Source organism: Pelobates fuscus, chromosome 4 (genome assembly GCF_036172605.1).
Source record: "Pelobates fuscus isolate aPelFus1 chromosome 4, aPelFus1.pri, whole genome shotgun sequence".
In the NCBI taxonomy this organism is placed as follows: Eukaryota; Metazoa; Chordata; class Amphibia; order Anura; family Pelobatidae; genus Pelobates; species Pelobates fuscus.
Window position 1 is genome coordinate 167,003,895 of NC_086320.1, and position 19,348 is coordinate 167,023,242.

The 19,348-nt window shown below is 41.1% G+C and overlaps 1 protein-coding gene across 1 annotated transcript in view; it reads right to left on the reverse strand.

Annotated features, from left to right (window-relative positions):
• Window positions 1-16,308: 16,308 nt before the first annotated feature.
• The window catches only part of RIOK1 (RIO kinase 1), a 30,353-nt gene continuing 27,313 nt past the window's right edge, over window positions 16,309-19,348 (reverse strand). The window contains exons 14-17 of the mRNA XM_063450530.1: window positions 19,076-19,195; window positions 17,903-17,956; window positions 17,288-17,431; window positions 16,309-16,755 (exon numbers count right to left, since the gene is read on the reverse strand). Of these exons, the coding sequence (XP_063306600.1) occupies window positions 16,645-16,755; window positions 17,288-17,431; window positions 17,903-17,956; window positions 19,076-19,195 (429 nt within the window). The 3' untranslated portion in view covers window positions 16,309-16,644. The remainder of the gene's footprint in view (window positions 16,756-17,287; window positions 17,432-17,902; window positions 17,957-19,075; window positions 19,196-19,348) is intronic.

Below are 19,348 nucleotides of genomic sequence, written 5' to 3' on the forward strand. Positions count from 1 at the left end.
GTCTTCTTATTCCTTCACACTCTGGCAGGTAGTATGTGAGTTAATGCGTAGAGAATATAGGCTTACAACTACCCATTACCCCTTTCTTCCACCTCCAGAACTGTCGGATAGGACATAAAGAAATCAACTGCAGAGACATGCTAAATTGTCACATATCCATATGCTGCACATGAGAACCCCAAAAAACATACATGACAGGTGCGGTGTCGCCATAAGGGCAGGTGAATCTGAACCCAGAGAACCTTACCCAACGCCCCGAATAAAACACTACAATGTTTGGGAAAAATGTGTCCACAGCTTTGAATGAACATAATAATATAATATAATATATTAACATAACAAAAGGCATGCATGTTTTCATTGGGGGTATATCTACTAAACTGTTTTCTCTTTTTTTGTATTGTATTTGGGCAGGGGAGACTCCTTTTTAGTTGCTATATAGTAATGGAAAGTTTCCTTTCATTTTCACTAACTTTACAAAGCGCTCTTTCACATGAGGGAACATTATACTTGAGTCTATTTAGAATAAATAAACCGTAGCTAATCTGCATTTTGTTCTCTACAATGCACATCAGTGGGATCTTCATCTGACCTTTAATTTCTCACTGAGTATATCTTGTCTTTACAACAGTCACTGACTGACTAGATTACGGCATTGACCTTCAAACCCTTTCATTTGTTTTCTCTTTTATGAAATGCCCAGAGACCCCAATCATATTTAGTGGAACATATTGAGCAGGTGAATCCTTGCTAATGTTTCGATGTACATAGCAGCAGGACAAATCTTTTTTTTTTTTTTAAAGAAGAGATTTCACCATATGTGTTTGCTACCATGACAACACAAACACAATAGTGTATGCAAGTATTTTTGCCAATCCCATTTGTACTATTAGGTTCACAGCACTGATTATTAACATGGAGACTACAATAGTAAACTATATGGACTGTTTGTAATTTGAATGTAATATTGCATGCAATGCATAACTTTGTTATTATTATTATTTATAAAGCACCACCAATTTCAACAGCGCTGTACAATGGGTGGACTAACAGACAAGTATTTTTAACCAAGCGAATTGAAGGTCCTGCTCAAATTAGCTTACATGCTAGAGGGAGTGAGGCATAGTGATACAAAATGTGTATCAAATTGCCTCTGGGATTTAGAGATATGTCCCCAGCACACAATTGCCAATATCTCAGGATGTGCAGTGTTTCAAGGTGATCTGCAGCCTTGGTCGAGACCGTCAGAAACACTACAGACAGGTAATGATTCCCTTACTATATGCAGGGCCAGCCTTATGCCTTTAAGCTCCCTGTTTGAAAAACCTTCATAGCGCCCCTCCATGGTCACACCAGCTTATCCATGTATCGTGTGTGTAAAGGGGTACAGTGTTTGTATAGAGGCTTTATTAAATGAAGAAATGAATTAAAAAAAAAAAAAAAATCAATCGTTCTCCTTTCCCTGTTGTTACCTTGCAGGGAAGGGGCATGCTGACCTCTTATCTCTATTGATCCAGTATGCTAGAAATCTGGTCTTCACCTCCGTGTGTGATATTTGTAATGGGTGTATTGACTGTGTGTGATATATTTGTGTTTTGACTTGTTTGACTTTTGTGATGGGTATTTAATATTCAAATATTCATTCATATTTTTAAAAAATGCATGAGTGAAGGTGTGTATGTTTGCAGTGTCACATATACACAGTTCAACAGTTACAAACCTAAACTGTCAAATACAGCCACATGCACACAGTCCCAGACACACAGTCACTCGTACACAGTTACACACACAATTACAGGCAGTTAAACACAGTTACGGACAGTCACACACACAGGCGGAAAGACACACACAAACACAATAATAAAATTTGTATTGGTGTTTAGAGTGTTCCTTTAACAGACAAGAAACATAAATTACTTTCTTCTCCCTTTCTGAATGTATTAAAAGAGGTGTTGCTTTGTACAGATATGGTGTCTTACTGAGTTCAAAAATATGAACTGTTGGTGTGGACAGCATCTTATTACAAGGAGACTACATTTCCCAGATTATCAATTAATTAAGGGTCTGTAATATATTTGCCACATACAGCCACAGCCATCTGCCTAATATCATGGTGTCCTCGTATTGCTCAAGACCTCTGAATGTTTTTTGGCCCCAAGACATTAGCAGCAGGTCTTTGAAGTCTTGCAAATTGTGAGGTGGAAGTTGTGTATAATATGTGGTAGCTGAGTCGCTGCAAGTCCTACACACTTACCCTATCTTAAAGAGAACGTAATGTCTTTATTTTTCTTCCATTAAAAAAAAATGTCATAAATCCACAAGGGACAAATATTGGTGACGGACGCCAAAAAACAACTTGCAGGTATATATGAAAAAAATACACAACAAAAAGACCTAAACAATAACTGTCACGGCAAGGGTGACAATATGTGTAGTGCATTAAGGACCTGCCGGCCTGGCAGAGATGGTATTGTCAATGTCAAAAGGGGTTAATTTGATTGTATGGAGGTCAAAAGGGGTTACATCTTTGAAGCTGGGACCCCCACAGAGGTCAGATGACAGAAAGGGTTGTGTGAATGCCATAGGAATGTGACAAGAATGTACCATATGGATATGAATTAATCAAGGCTCTGTGAGATGTGAGATTATACACCAGGAAAAGCCTGAATGTCTCTTCAGCCATTTGACCTGTACCTTTTAATTGATGAGTTGATTTATTTTGATGATCATTAGCTTTCAAGAAAAGAGAAAAACAAGCAGTGGGTTTATTATGTTCATTTACTTATAGAATAATAAACACTTTGATAAAGCCTCTTTGCAGGAGAAACGCGTTGGTAATTTTAAAGCTGTTTTATGTTACTGATTTTTTTTGTCTTCAATAAAGATAGCCCATTTATGCTATTGGAGCCTCTAAGCCTATCCTTTTATTCTATTTTATTTTTATTATTTTTTTAACAAGATAATTCCCTTCAACTCTCTCCAACACCCCTACTGGAGGACTCAAGGAGTGACATCCTTGGTGGGGATCCATATCTGGAGCGGAGTATAAGCTCCAGAAAATTGTAAGTGCAATTACTTTCCCTTTATTTATTATCACTTAGGATCCTAACATACTACACTATATCAGTGTCTTCTTCCTTCCCTCCTCCATATCGCTCTGAGTGTGGGAATTCAATTCACAGGCACTGCTCCGTGATCCTTCTATTTACACCCATCGTACCACCAGAAAAGAAGATACTCTGGTTTTTGGGAAGTTTCAGCAGTCACATACTAAAATTACAAGTACTGATATTCCACCTACCCCTCTAGAATAATAATTATGCCTAATTGTTGTTATATTTAAATGCGACCAGCACAATCTTTTAATCAAACCCAAACATGGGTTGCATAACTTGACCATAAGTGAAGGAATTGTGATGTCCGCCATATTGGGTCGCAAGTATGGTGTGCGACAGATCTTTAGAATTGGGAAATAATAACAAATTCGTACATGCAATTATTATTTCTGTGGCAGGTACATAAGAGAAGATAGAACCAAATGTTGTTGGTGTAAATAATTTTGATTGTCATCTATATTTTTGTATGCACTGTGACTATTTTTGCTCCTAATAAATATCCCTTTATTAAGTACTGCCTTTGTCTGGTAAAAGACTCACGTTACCTGAAGAGACTAATTAGTATTTTGCAATTATATAGCTATTGTGCTACCGTATATACTCGAGTATAAGCCGACCCGAATATAAGCCGAGGCCCCTAATTTTACCCAAAAAAACTGGGAAAACTTATTGACTCGAGTATAAGACTAGGGTGGGAAATGCAGCAGCTGCTGGTAAATTTCTAAATAAAATTAGATCCTTAAAAAATTATATTAATTGAATATTTATTTACAGTGTGTGTATATAATGAATGCAGTGTGTGTGTATGAGAATGCAGTGTGTGTGTATGAATGCAGTGTGTGTGGATGAATGCAGTGTGTGTGTATGAATGCAGTGTGTGTGTATGAGTGCAGTGTGTGTGTGTATGAGAATGCTGTGTGTATGAGTGCTGTGTGTGTATGAGAATGCAGTGTGTGTGCATGAATGCAGTGTGAGTGTGTATGAGTGCAGTGTGTGTGTATGAATGCAGTGTGTGTATGTGTGTTTGTAATGCAGAGTGTGATGAAGAGCCTTGGTGGGGGGTGGGCATTTTTATTTTATTTTTCATTCTTTATTTTTGTTGTGCTTGGTATAACAAAAGGCTTGTTCAGCCACAAAAGCAGTCACAAGCAGCGATACATCAAAACAGTGTAAACATAACGTGGCATATGATTATACAGCACAGTTTTAGTTTTATGAGAGAGGCATTTTTATTTTTTAATTATTATTTTAATATTTTTTTTGTTTCATTACATTTTTTTATTATTATTATTTTATTATTATTTTTTTATTTTATTATTATTTTATTATTATTTTTATTTTATTATTTTTATTTTTTTATTATTATTAATATATATATATTTTTTCGTCCCCCCTCCCTGCTTGCTAGCTGGCCAGGGAGGGGGGCTCTCCTTCCCTGGTGGTCCAGTGGATGGGCACTGTGTAGGAGGGGGCTGTGGGGGCTGCAGAGAGATGTTCCTTACCTTTCCTGCAGCTCCTGTCAGCTCTCTCCTCCTCCGCCGGTCCGTTCAGCACCTCGGTCAGCTCCCAGTGTAAATCTCGCGAGAGCCGCGGCTCTCGCGAGATTTACACTGTGAGCTGACAGAAGAGCTGAACGGACCGGCGGAGGAGGAGAGAGCTGACAGGAGCTGCAGGACAGGTAAGTAACATCTCTCTGCAGCCCCCACAGCCCCAGTCTGTATTATGGCAATGCAAATTGCCATAATACAGACTATTGACTCGAGTATAAGCCGAGTTGGGGTTTTTCCGCACAAAAAATGTGCGGAAAAACTCGGCTTATACTCGAGTATATACGGTAAGTTATATTTGGTGAGTTTTTATTATTGATTTACCTGGGGGACCACGGCACCCCTTTTATAAATTGTCTTGGCGGTGGCAGCGTTAAAATAGTAATAGTTATATTAGTATGTTTAAGTATGGGTGGTGTTAAGGCGGATTTTGTCATTATTTCCAGTCTAGTGCAGGACAAATAGTTAACTTTAACCGCTTCACCATCACGCACACTTTTGAAGTAGGGTGCGTTCGTGAAGAAAAGCTAAGAAAAGATGTCAAGATCAAAAGGGTAACAAAAAAAAAAAAACTATGTGAAAGTTATTATTTTATGGACAGCGATCAAAACTTATACACTACAGAGTAAATGGTATGGTATTTAGAAACCTTTTACCTGCAGGATATAAAAGACAAATCACAGACATTTTAATTTTTCATTTACGATTAGCTGTCTAGGATTTCAATAAATTTGTAAAAGTTGAAAAATACAGCAGGGGATGAATTACAGTTTTAAAGATAAAACTTAGCAAAATTTGGCATGCTGAGATTACAACTTTAATAGTAGTCACAGAATTCCCAATACAAACAGCAATTAGGTGGGAGGAGCATTGCCCCCCCTCATCCCCCCTTTTTTTATTTTATTCCTTATTAGGATCTGTTCATACTGAACTAATAGTATTGCCTTTTGAATCACATGGCTTTCTTTAGTAAATGTATTATGAAGCACAGGCACTTCAATTTGCAATTGGATTTACAAATTTAGGGATACGAGAAAAATTGCTATGGGTGTTAGGTACAAAAACCCAACCCTATTGCCAGAAAAGGGGACTGTATGGGGCATAACATACAATAAATAACGTGAACAAATAAAAATCTAATACATTTGAATGAAAATAGGAGGGAATCCATATAAAGAGTACTAAGCTTGATATCATACACATGACAAGTCTATTAATGAATTTTAGATTAAAGTTTATATCCCAATTTAACAGAAGATATGTCTTTAAGGATAACAGCAACTCCTTATATTCAGATACATTAGATACTGAGCTATCTGGGCTTAGATACTTATGATTACCGGTATATTAGCACACTAGGGGGTATCCTGAGTAAACAAAAGATTAAACAGCACATGTGGTCCTCAGTTGTGGTATATTCCAAAAAACTAAAGATGTTATAGTACCAATTGCATTCTCCTTCACTGGAAACCTAACAGCACATGCTATCTATACCATAAAATAGTTAACTCTTAGTAACTGGCTTTTAGATTTCTATGGTATTGATTAGACCACAATTAGTGCAAAAAGTTTTTCCTCAACAAGTGGAACTTACACAATGTGATACAAATCAACACAACAGTAATAGAGCAAAGCAGTCAAATATATTAGATATATTGGAGGGGTTCAAGATAGCCAGCAACATGTATTTGATAGACAATATAGCTAAAGCTTATCCTTCTAAACCTTCCCCCTATATGTAAATCACACTGCTTCAATGCAGTCCCCCTAGATTTAGCCTCAAAAGATTCTCACAATCAGCATTTGACTCAAAAGTAAAGAGTACCTCATAACAATATTAAGAATCAGCATCACCTAACACAGGTTCAGACAGTGCCAAGTTGGCCAGGAATACCGCAAACTGTGACAAAACAAAAAAAGACGACAATAGCACCCACAACCTCCAAATCAGACAGCCTCACTTGTATCTCTTGAGTGAGCGGGCAGGAAAAGGCTCCCTACACTTCTACACTAGTGAGTTCCCTCCCTCTTCACCCCTTTTTATCATGTCCCTAAGTTGCATCTTCTTCCACTTCTAACTGTCCTTGCCAGGAATACCGCCACGGCAATGACTTCCTAATTGCCTCCGCTGGTCGGCATTGCGCCCCCACAGACAGTGCAGCCTTAATAGCAGCTTTAAGACCCGTATTGAAGATATTCAACCCAATCAAAGTCAGATGTACTCCATCTTTCCGCAAGAGTTTAGAATTATCCCATTCTAATTCCATGTGCCAAACCACAAAACCCCCAAGGTGACATACAAATGTACCTGTCGTTACATTAAGCTTGTGCCAACTACGCTCAATACCCCGTGCATACGGCAATGCACGCCACCAATGTCTGGGGACTATTTCAGACCAAATTAAACTTAAATCCCGAAATAAAGCAAAGCAGTGGGCCAAATCATGTCTAATTGCATGGATAAGATCTACAGACCTAATCCACGTGAATTATCAAAGTGACCGGGCTTGACACAAACCTACATAATGCCACACACTCCGGGTAAATTTGCTGCCATAGAAGGGCCCTAATGCCTTTCCATCTAACCCTGGCTACCTTGTATGGGAAATCCAAATTACTTCCATAATTGCGCTCCTTTGCTCGCCACACAGCCCAGTAAATGAATGAGTGCCCCAAAATCCAGATATAGCGAGAGCCTGGAACTACAAAAACACACACGTTAAAAAAGTGAGGCCTGTCATATGGCTGGTAACGACTAGAGCCCCACCTACCCAGATGCCTAATTACTGCAGCTGAGTAACCCTGGCCTTGGGAGCCGTCCCAATACGGAAGGAATGAGCTGAGTATTCTCGAGCATCCACACCACACGCCAACAATGCACTACGAAACATTGCAGTGAACTGGTAATGTGTAAGAGGAGACCCATCTCTATGAACAAACAGGGATCTCACCCCCTGGCCTATGACTCAAGTAGCAAGAAAACAATCAGACTAAGCAAAATTCCACACCTGTAGATTCTATACGCACCCATGCGCCACCAGCTTCCCAGTCTTAGAGAGGTGAATGCATACACCGACCACCGCCTCCGACCAGCGGACGTCTGATACCAACAGCGACAAGACCAACCCCCGATTACGCGAAATGGCCTGAAAACACAAAAGGAAAACTACACAAATAACAAAAATAATAATGTATCATATCCCGAATAGCAGACTACCTCCAGAGCCAACAACAGCTCAACTGACACAGGGCGGCGGCGTTCCGTGCCCCTCCTAAGCCTCCTACCTCGAGTAACCTGTTGAATATCAAACTCCCTAGAGACATCCCGCCAGCCAATAAACTTACACAAAAAGGAAAACGTGACCAGGGCCTTTTCAGCTGATAAACATGACTTACCCTGCAGGAGTATATCCTTAAATAATGTCAAAGGCGCCACCAACCGTCCCGGACTCTGTCGAAACACACTGATCATGGGAGACCAAGGACAGCCAGTGACAACACTGCCAATCTGCTACAAGGCCCCTCAATCCTCCAAATCGATCCCCCATAAGGATTCTGGGCATCCCCGACCAACCAGATCCGCTACTGCTGCTGACTCTCAAAAACGGTCCCACTGAAACCAAGAGAGATAGTCAGCCGTTATGTTTAACACACCCAGGACATGACAGGCTTTAAACAAATGTTAAACTCCAAGCTTAGAAGAACCAACCGGTGCAGCAGTGACAAGACTGAAGGAGAACCCAAGGAGGAGCGATTGATCACATGGACAGCACTCATTTTGTCCGTGTGAAAAACCACCGTTTGATTTTGAAGAGCGTCACCCTATAGTTCCAACGACACCACGATGGGAAACAACTCCAAAACAGTCAAATTCTTGATCAGATTCAAGCCCTGCTATCTCACAGGCCACGCCTTCCCACACCACTGACCCTGAAAATATGCTCCAAACCCAATCGAACAAGTCCAACACCGGGTTCGACATAGCCTCCCACAGTCAGCAGGAGTGTCCATTGTAGAGCTCCAGGAAGGTACTCCAGACCTGAAGGTCAGCCCGCAAGCAAGGAGTAACCCAAATGAAATTAAAAGGTTCCCAGGCATCCACCGTCTCCAAGGACAGCCTCCTACAAAACGCCCAACCCATGGAAAGAACTCAACACGCAAAGGCCAAGTGACCCAAAAGAACCTGCATTTGACGCAATTGGACCTTCTAAGCTCCTTTTACTAAGTCCACCAGACGTAAAAAAAAGTTTTGTCCGCTGGCAAGCGAATAACCAATTCAACTCTGTCAATTTCAATACCCAAAAAGGACAAGACTGTAACCGGACCCACAATTTTGAGCTCAGCCACCACAACCTTGAAATCTGCTGAAACAGACCAAAAAGACCCCAATTAAAATTTTGTACTCCAAGGAACCTGGCGAACCAACATACAAAAAAAAAAAGTCAAGATAATGGGTGACAAGAGATGACAAGCCCGATGACTGAACTGTGACCCATTCAGAAAACATCTCAAAGTAATAGCAAGAAAAAGCACATACATACTCAGCAGTCACGACATAGAGGCGCAGGGAAACCCGCCAGTCCGGGCCATGGGTCCACTACACGGTCTTGCATGAGATTGCCTAGTCTCAAGGGGTTGTGCTATTGCCACCCAGAAAAGAACCCTCGAGGCCCACAAGAGCCTTTGAACTTATCATTTTTCCTTCGACACAAAGGACACGTGAATATGTTAATCTTTTTTTGTTATGCTTCATGTTAAATTTTATAATTTAAAAGGTGTTCTGTAGGTGTTCTGTACTGGACAACGCCTTTTAATTAATGCATACGCACACTGTAGCACTCAAAGCCCTGTTATATCGCAGTTTTTACTAGGGACAACAGATAGAACCATGCACTGCCTGTACAGTACTAGATGTAGCCATGTTGTGTAGTTATTATGCTATCGGCTTTTACACCTACTTGCTGGGACGCCACGCATCGCACTAAAGGCAACTATCTGGTGCCATCTAGTTGACTACATTAGACGTTAATTATTTCTTAGTAAATAACTACGTTCTAAACTTACGCCCATTAAGCTCTCTGAACTACATGTATATATAGCTTTCCTTATATGTCCATAATGCCCAGCGAAATGCTCATACCTCACTCGCTCCTACTATGGGGGCATAGCGAAAAAGCCCGTGCTCATGTGTGGCGTCAAACATAAAAGTAGGCACCCCGCTACTTTACATGACCCCGCAAAGCAATCTGGCCTCCAGGTTAAACTTCTCGATTGTCCAACCTTTTGGACTTACATAGCCAACCATGCTATACATCACCGCTGTCATATAGCACCTAGTCAGAATTGCGTGATACAAGCATGCCCCCGCCACCCCACTAATATGGGCTTATCTGGGGTAGGTGCAACATCACTAGGCTCTCACAGACCAGTCATAACCTGCATTAATCTACTTACTCACTTTCAAACGTTAAAGATACCCATCTTGGACCTACATGTACCACTTCCAGGTACCCGCAGGCCGACATTAGCCTAAAGAGCTTTGTTAATGTGTCTTACATGGTTATAAAGCAACATTTTACTTATATTATCTTGAACCAGACCAGTATTCCGGTGCACATCTGACTAGCACTTGATATAGCATAATAGCTTATTACACTAAAAGCAAGAAGCGATGCTGTTATAAGTTTATGTTTTTGAATTGTCTGAACAACGTTATTATTGTTTATTTCCTTGCTCATACCTTTAACAGTAGAACCGGCCTACCTTATGTGTAATAACTAGTGCAGGCCAGCGTACCGTTGCCCCGGTGGTTCTGAAGAGACAGAATATCCTAGATAATTTATTTGAATAGATTTTATATATTTATCGAGCATAGCTAAGCGATGGAGGAATACCACAGTTACAATTAATCATCCCACATTACCTGTCCTCCGTAAAACTGCATCTAATTACGCTTGTTACTCTCTATATATTAGACTCTCCCACCTGCCCTAGTGCAATGTTTAGGCCGTTACAAGGCTTTGAGCCATGCATTTACAGTGGAAAGAAATTACTCTGATTTGGCTGACGGATCGCTCCATTTAGCAACACACCACGAGAGGGCACTGCAGTACACTGCTCCACGAGGCGTCTTAAGCACAGTCCAAACCCATATGTATGAATGTCTTGTTAAAGCTTTAAACGTTTAAATCTTGGCAGCTGTCTATATTATATAACTACTGGTGAATTAACTTTGCAATTGTAGCAATTCGAGTTACTGCTTTATATCCTTCCGCACTTGACTTTGTTATACATCTTTATTGAATGGGCATTGTATTTTTCAGGAGTTACTTAAAACAAAAACTGTGCATTGTATTTCTATATCATGTCACACAGCAATGATGTTTAATGTTATATAGCGGGTGCCTGCTGTTGTGGCATGGCACACGTACATGTGAATGTTAATCTTCCTTATGCACTCAAAAATAAAGAATTAAAAAAAAAAAGAAAAAGCACATACATGTCATAGTAGAAATGACCCTGGAAAAACAGCCCAACAAGTGAAAGCAGGCGGGGTGGACCAGCAACAAATGGAAAGCCGATTCAATGTCGGATTTAGCTAGCAGCGACCCGCCCCCGGCCTGCCGAACCAGCTCTGTCAAACGATACGTAGTGAACCCGACACTCTTTATCAATGTTGTCTTTACCCGAACTGCCCGATGGATAGGATTGATGCTAGATCAACCAAAAAGACCCCGCATCCTTCTTTGGAACCAGACCCAGGTGAAAAACACACAAATTAGAAAATGGGGGAAAATCAAAAGGACCAGTCATGCGACCCCGGTGAACCTCCTTACCCAGAGTAGAACGGATACCGGGCAAGCCACGGGCGCATCCTTACCTCGTCCACCGGCATCGTCTCCTCTAGGTACGTCCTCTCGAACCGAACCCTTTTGCAGAAGACGGCTTGCCCTTTCTGAAGCAGCGCAATGCCAGATGTGCTCCTCCACAATGGTCACTTTCGTCCCAAAACCTACAGGAGCTGTACCACCTGCACTGACTCTCATTAAAGAGCCAACACACGCCTTTTTTATGCCCTGCCGATGTGCTGAAGCCCCCTCCGGCAGGCTGGGGAAAGGGCCCCCGAAATCTATTCCAGGGCATGCTGCCATCTTTTGGCGAAACTGCTGGTCATAGCGAAACCAGCATTGCCCCACATAAATCTTATAAGCGCCCCATATCAAATCTAAGTACCCAAACAGCGATGCCGCAGGTGGAAACAGAAACACTAGTATACTCCTCGAGTAAAGCTACTTGTAAAGTCTTACTAGGGTCATTACCTCTATTTACTCTGGGGATTGATCTGTGGCTTGATTGGCATCGATCTACCTGTAATCGGTGACACCAGCTCATGCTTGATTTCCCTGCGGCCTGTCACTGCTCGAGGACGGGGAGGCAGACGATCCTTGTCCTTCACATGGGGCCTGCTAAATTTGAGCACTGTTCTCCCCCCCCCCCTTGGATTCCCAGACAATATGACCTCCACAACTCACCCAGACAATGCTGCCTGCCTGATCCGGAGGCCTCCAACTCATGCACCCGGCACAGCAAGACCGATGGGCTGCGTCAGTAAGCCCTGTTTAACCTTCTAAGGGAAAGCCAGCTGGGTTGTCTGACAGCTTGGGTGCGGTGGAAGGGCTACCTTGATATGGCAGATAATGGCGGAAGCTGGGACTCCCCTCCTCAACCATTGGTATTGGATGGGTGATCCACGGTTCTAAACTGCAGCCCAGTTGCTTTCTTTGTTAGTTATGTGCACACTGTTTGAAATGACCAAAATATTCTACTCAATTATGGTGGAATAGTTGATATTCTGCAACTGTTAAAATTAATTACACAGTGGTATATGCAGCTTGAACGTCCCTACAGTTTTATTCTTTAGTATCTTATATTTTTTCTGTATTCAATCTACTAGCATTACGCTCTTGTCTTCTCTACATATATAAAAATAGTGCAGTATCTTCTACATTTCATTCTACTATTGTTCTTTCTACTCATGTGAAATGTTACTGTGAACTTACATGTCATACTCTACAAAAATAAAGAAATTATAAATAAATAAAAAAAATGTCCCAGAACTGTAAAAATATCACTTTTCCTGGCCAACGTCAGAATGGTAACTTTAAAGAGGTGAATAAATTCTACCTCTAAGGCAGGGTTCAAAATCTCTACTTGACCACTTGTCAGTGTGAAATCAAACTGCAGCCCTGGTAGTGTGCCATGGGCCCACCAACGCCTGTGAGGGTCTGTTGTGGTCTTTCAAAGCAGCAGCCAATAGGTAAGAGTGTTAGGCCCACCACTGGCTTCCTCTTCTGCCACCCCAACAGTCACTGTCTCAATACATGCTGCAAAATATGTCCTGCTCAGGAGAACGAATAGGCATTAAATATAACGTCCTAGCATTGTGTTGGTTGAACATAAAAAGAGGGCACGATCAGTTTAAAATTCTTCAAAGAGTGTAGAAATCTATCATATATTTGCACATTTGGACTGTTCAGATAAAAATCTATTAGTCAGCTACCAGCACTTGACACAGGCACCAAACATATATGAAGCACTTTCATGCCAGAAAAATAGCCTGCATGCCCCTCAGATAGGCTGGTATCGTTATAAGGAGAGAAAAAAAAAGTCAAGAGTAAGTACTCATAGATGTGCAGAGACATAAAAAAAAGGAATGTTAGTCTGTGATTAACATTTAAGTCTTGTACTGTATTATTAAAATGGAACATATGCAAAACCTCAGACCCATATCATTACTGAACACAGACATAAAACTTTTAGCAAAACATTTTGGCAACTATAATCCCAACCATAGTACATGATGACCAAGTGGGATTTGTGAAGGGGCGACATGGGGCAGACCCACCTGAAGGGTCGACAGCCGCGCTCATATAAGTAAATCATGTGGGAAATTCATAAAAGGAAGTTCTGTCAGACAGACAATGTATAATGTGGAAAGATGATACTAGGTGTTTGCCTTCTGCACAATCTGGCCACTCCTGAGCTTCTGATAAGGCCACTCTACCTATACGGAAACATCAACTGGCCTGGATTCCTTAACCTACGCTAGAGCGCCTACCCGTCAACCTGTAATGCACATACCCAGGACAATAATGTCCAGCACTCAAGCACTATACTTGACAAGACTATGGCAGTACACGAGAGCTCAGTTCACAAAAATCTCTCCATCCCAAGGACCCCCCTTCTTCTACCTGTCCCCTCCCAGTTCAGTTTTGATAAAACTCACAGTACATTGCTGACATCTAAAGTGTGAAACCATGTTCAGCTCCTAAACACCAAAGAAATCTGATGTACCGTTAAGATGACTCATGCTATTGTTTACAAAGTATTGCAATATGAGAATGTCTTACTTAAAGCAATGTGTCATGCACGTCTGAATAAAAATTGTTTAATAAAAAACATATGCACTGAGCTATACAACTTTCCTGTAAATGTATAACAAAAGTTATAGAGCTGTAAATACATTTATGTTGTCCAAAGGCACCTACATGCTGAAGAAAGGTCTGTAACTGAGTATTTTAGGGAGTCTGTGCTTGCCACGTCTGTCTATTTCTGTCATATTACAGTGGCAATTCACTTTTAGAATAGAAAGTAGAATTTTGAGTCTTGCTCTAAAGCGTTATGCATATGTCCAGGGTCATACCTAGTGCCTTTGGCACCTGGGTGGTTTGTGTAATAATACATTTATCCATTTAAAAATTAAATGGCCCCTTTGGATTAATGTCTGATATTTTGTTTTACATTTTTTTTTTTATTTTAGTCATAGTCAAGTCAAACAGCGATATAGTAAAACGGTTTTACATGAGCCTACACAGAGGCCTAATGAGGCAGCTGAGAGCAATATCCCATTTCAGTAGCATGAAGCATACAAGAACAATACATTGTCCAGTAAAGGCACATTCCTCAGGTGAAGTATAAGTAAGCATCATTGGGTGATCGTTAAGGAGCATGGCCACTTTCAGAAGTATCACTTAACTGAAATCAACAGGCATTTTTATAAACCAAAATTACTGTGCCAACGAAGCCTTTTTGTAAGCAAATATAGAACATATATAAATTAAACATGGGTAAATGCGAAACTCAGCACATTATGGCACGGAACGCAGTCATGTGATAGCATTAAACTAATGTGGGATTAAAACATAAAACACTTCAGAGAATAGTAAAACATAGCCTGAGTAGGCGAGGTATGACATTGTGCTGAAGCATAATTGATAAGTGGGGCTTTGCACTTCCAGGTAACAAAGAGCCAACAAAATATAGGAGCATTCACATTCATAGAGAGTGTGTCATTGCATAATTAGCGTAATGGCTAAAACACAACCCTATTTAAAAAATTTTTTTACAAAATAAACAGTTAAAAAAGGCCCATTACGTGAGGATCCATGCCTTAGCATCTACGGGACTATATCCAAGTTCCTTCAGGGATCTTGAACCAGGCACGTTTGGCCAGACATTTGGAAAATGTAAATATATAACATTTTTTTTAAATAAAACAGCACATTTCAATTCCCTCATTCTATTGCCCACCAAAGTCTCCCCTCCCCCCCAAACTGAGGCACATCTTAGCTGCAGGACACAAGTGTAGATCTCCTCCTTTCCTTCCTCTGCAGCAAGCCCAATGCCACTCAGGGGACTGAAACGAATGTGGTACCCCTAAGCCAGTCCCTATCCCTGCCAGTGCAGTCCATGGCACTGTGGGCACTCAGAGTTAGTCACAGTCTACTGGATCCCCACCACCAAGAATCCGCAGACCGCTCAGCTCCTGCACCTCCCCTGTGCCACTTCAGCTCAGCTCTGGCCACACACTTGTTGCCGGTGGGCTTCACCTCCAGTCACTGGTACTCCGAAGGATTGTGCAGACTGGCCCCAAAGGGCTCTCAGAACCAGGGACTATTCGCTCCAGGCCACTACTCAATGCGAGGCCTCCACCACCCCAGGGCCCGGCAGCCCATGGGCCCAGTGGCAGGACAGCCACCCCTGAGGGCATTTCAGCATGCGGCAGGTTTTCACTGCGGGTATGCATTAATTTTCTGTCCCCCAGGCAAATGTGTGCGGCACTCAGAGCAGGTGAGCTGGGTAGGGACCACCTTGTGGATGTGCCATCATCTCTAACTGCATCTCAGTCCAAACCTCCACAGCAAGGGCCTGGATCAACCCCGCCAACGAGGGGCCGGGCACATAATACTGCTTTTCATGGCAGTGTGAATGCGATCAGCCCTTCCGGGAACGCTAGTCGCGGGCTTCAGGGCCATGTGCCCGAGTAGGCCCAAGAGTAGTGCGGCTCCATCCGTCTGGTGCACCCAGCGGCAGTGCAGGTATCGTAAGGGAGCTTAGGTGTTCCCCCACCCGAATCAGTGAGTTGCAGACTTGGTTAATGATCGTAAAAGTTACCCTTTGAAGAGGCTCGAGTCCGGAGCCACGGGAGATGGCTGCCGCTCAGGTCGGCGGTATGGCCCGCCTCCTAATGTCTGATATTCTGACATTCTTTTGTGTGAAATACTCTCTGCAGACTTGATTTTAAGATTATGCACCAATGTTATCCCAGCAATTGTACACATTTAACATAATGGATGAATTCAGAATAAATGACATAACTCGTTTAATGGTTAACCAAAGTTAAAAATATTCTTTTATTTTGACACATCACTTTTTAAAGGGGTGGATGTGGTCTTGCAACAAAATAATTTATTTGAGCTCAACAATATACCTTTCTGTGACTGACCCCTGGCATAGAAGGGATTCATACAATTAGTTCATTTTGCAGACTACTTTTACCTTTGAAGGACTGTAAACCTTGCAGAAGGCTACACATAGTGTAAATGTTGTTTCATCTCCAGGATGAATAGGTTGGGCATACCACATTTTGCACAGCAAGTTTGTATATCACCAGAATTTTGCTGCATTTTTAAAACTATACTTTATTTGCCTTTCTTCGTTTTTGCGGTCCTTTCTTTTCTTTTTTTCACATGCTTGGGGATCTTGTTTTTCCTCTTCTCCCTCTGGGTTTCTTTAGCAATCTTTTTTCTTTCCTATTAAAAGGAAGGTGAATGGAAAGTATTACAAAAACTGATGGCAGGAATCTAAGACAACAGGGAACAGAGTTGGAATTTATAAATAACTATGCCCAAGCAAAAAGAGGAGGAAACTTTTGGAAGTGCATGAGAAAAAGCAGTACACTGGATCAGACAGGACAATTTCTAATATACAACTTAAAACAAACTTTGGATTTACAACTTGGTTTTACAAATTAATTTTATTGGCTTTAATTAAAAGAAACAACAGCTTTAGAAACCAAGATTGTGTTAGAATGCATACAGAGAAATTAGTAATAACACAATAACACATATTCAGTCTGGTTTTATGGTTTCTAGTTGCCTTCGTGTCGGAGTTGAGCTAGAATTGTGTAGTCTTTTCCTGCAGCCTTAATGAAGTGGCCCCTGATCATGGCTTTATGTGTAGGCCAAATGGTTTAAGCCATAATGACAAATAACATTACTTAGATTTTGGGTGCCATCCCATTAGCAAACTATCATTTATCTTCCAGCATGTAACTGTACTAACCTTTTTATCCATGACTGGCTCAGAGCTCCGATCTTTAGGATGAATGTCCGCATCAGAGTCAGTTGCCGACCCATCATCACTGTCACTATCAGATTCTGATCCAATCTCTTGTGTATGATCACTATCCTGCAGTAAAGTTGGTACCTGCACATGCATTACACATTAGTTATCTGGAATCCAATACAGGAAACACGCCTGCGTAAAAAGTTCAACACACGAAAAGGGGACATGCATCATTTCTACACCTAAGCCACCAGTGCCTCTCAGGCTGAATGAGATTAATGCTTGTAATATAGAAGCTTATATTCAGGATTATAAATGCAGCACACTAATGTGTTTGCACTAACACCATGCTGCACCACAAAGAGACCTTCCTACTCACTGGGAAACAGGAAATCTCCTAAACAATCAGAAAACAGAACTTTGAAAAGAGGATGAATGGGCTATTAATCGAAGAATGTGCAGGCTGTGGTTGATGTGAAAAAATGCTGTTTGTTGTAAATCCACTCCAAAAAAGTTATAAACAAATGGGGAAGAACCAATTGACACTGAAGCTGTAGAAATTATAGTGCTGCGAATCTCCTGTAACTAAGTATAAAGGCCAGCCAACCTTACCGTTTCAACACCAGAAAGGTCTTTCTTCAGTCCTGTTACAGTCTGATATAAAATCTATAAGAAAAAAAACAAAACACAAAGTTCGTATCACTCATAATGAATGGTTTGTCAAAGAGCTTTCTAATAGAGAAGCTTCAATGATTTCACTGTAATAGCCATTTAGTCAGTTAACCGTTGCAATGACCTTGGTTTATGTAGTATGTACATGTAATATATATATATATATATATATATATATATATATATATATATATATAGAGAGAGAGAATATGATCCAACAGTGAAAGGACAGGAAAGTTGGACATCTGATATAGACTCATATAATTATACTAATAAAGACGCAAAAATTGATGCAAGCAACTCAGATCAGGCATGTTTACAAGGCTTCACAACATAAAACTGTATATGCTTTAATGCTCCTGTCCACAGGCAGCTCTGAGTGTTGGCCCCTGCTTGAAGACCTTAAAGGACCACTATAGTGCCAGGAAAACATACTTGTTTTCCTGGCACTATAGTGCCCTGAGGGTGCCCCCACCCTCCGGGTCCCCCTCCTGCCGGGCTCTTGGGGGAGGAAGAAGTTAAACGTACCTCTTTCTCCAGCGCTGGGCGGGGAACTCTCCTCCTCCTCTCCTGAATGCGCATTCAGCCAGTCTCATAGGAAAGCATTCTCAATGCTTTCCTGTGGACGCTGGCGTTTTCTCACTATGAAAATAACCGTGAGAAGCGCAGAAGCGCCTCTAGCGGCTGTCAATAAGACAGCCACTAGAGGCTGGATTAACCCATTTATAAACATATGTTTACAGCAAAAAGGGTTAAACCTAGCTGGACCAGGCACCCAGACCACTTCATTAAGCTGAAGTGGTCTGGGTGCCTATAGTGGTCCTTTAACCCTTGCATTGGCAAAGATGTGATTATACGCAAAACTTAATAATAGTCAACAGGCATTTTTACGAAAATACAAATGGGGCCCATTTTTCTGGTCAGATTACTCTGTTACAAATGCAACTTTGAACAGCCACTATAAAAGGTTATTTTTAATTCATGCATCTTAGAGGAGAATAAGATCCCACATCTTCTGTATCATTTTTTGTTTTGTGTTTACTAAATAAACAAAACAGATTTGATTGGTAACAACTGATCAATATGAGAGAACTGAGAAGACTAAAAACTCACGTTATCTTGTTGGGTGTTTAAGGCCATGTCCTCTTCTTTCAGCTTATGCATTAAATCTACATCTCTCTCATAGTGCTTAACCTCATTTAGTGTTCTGGGAATATAGGCTTTCTTAAACACCTAAGAAAACAAGAGAAAGCAGTAATCAGAGACACAATTACCATTTTTAACTGGCATACAATTTTGTCCCAAGTAAGCAAATACATAATACAAGTCTTAACAAAATAGGTCTTGCCGCTAACCAATAAAGGTCTGTTTCACCTCGCCATTATT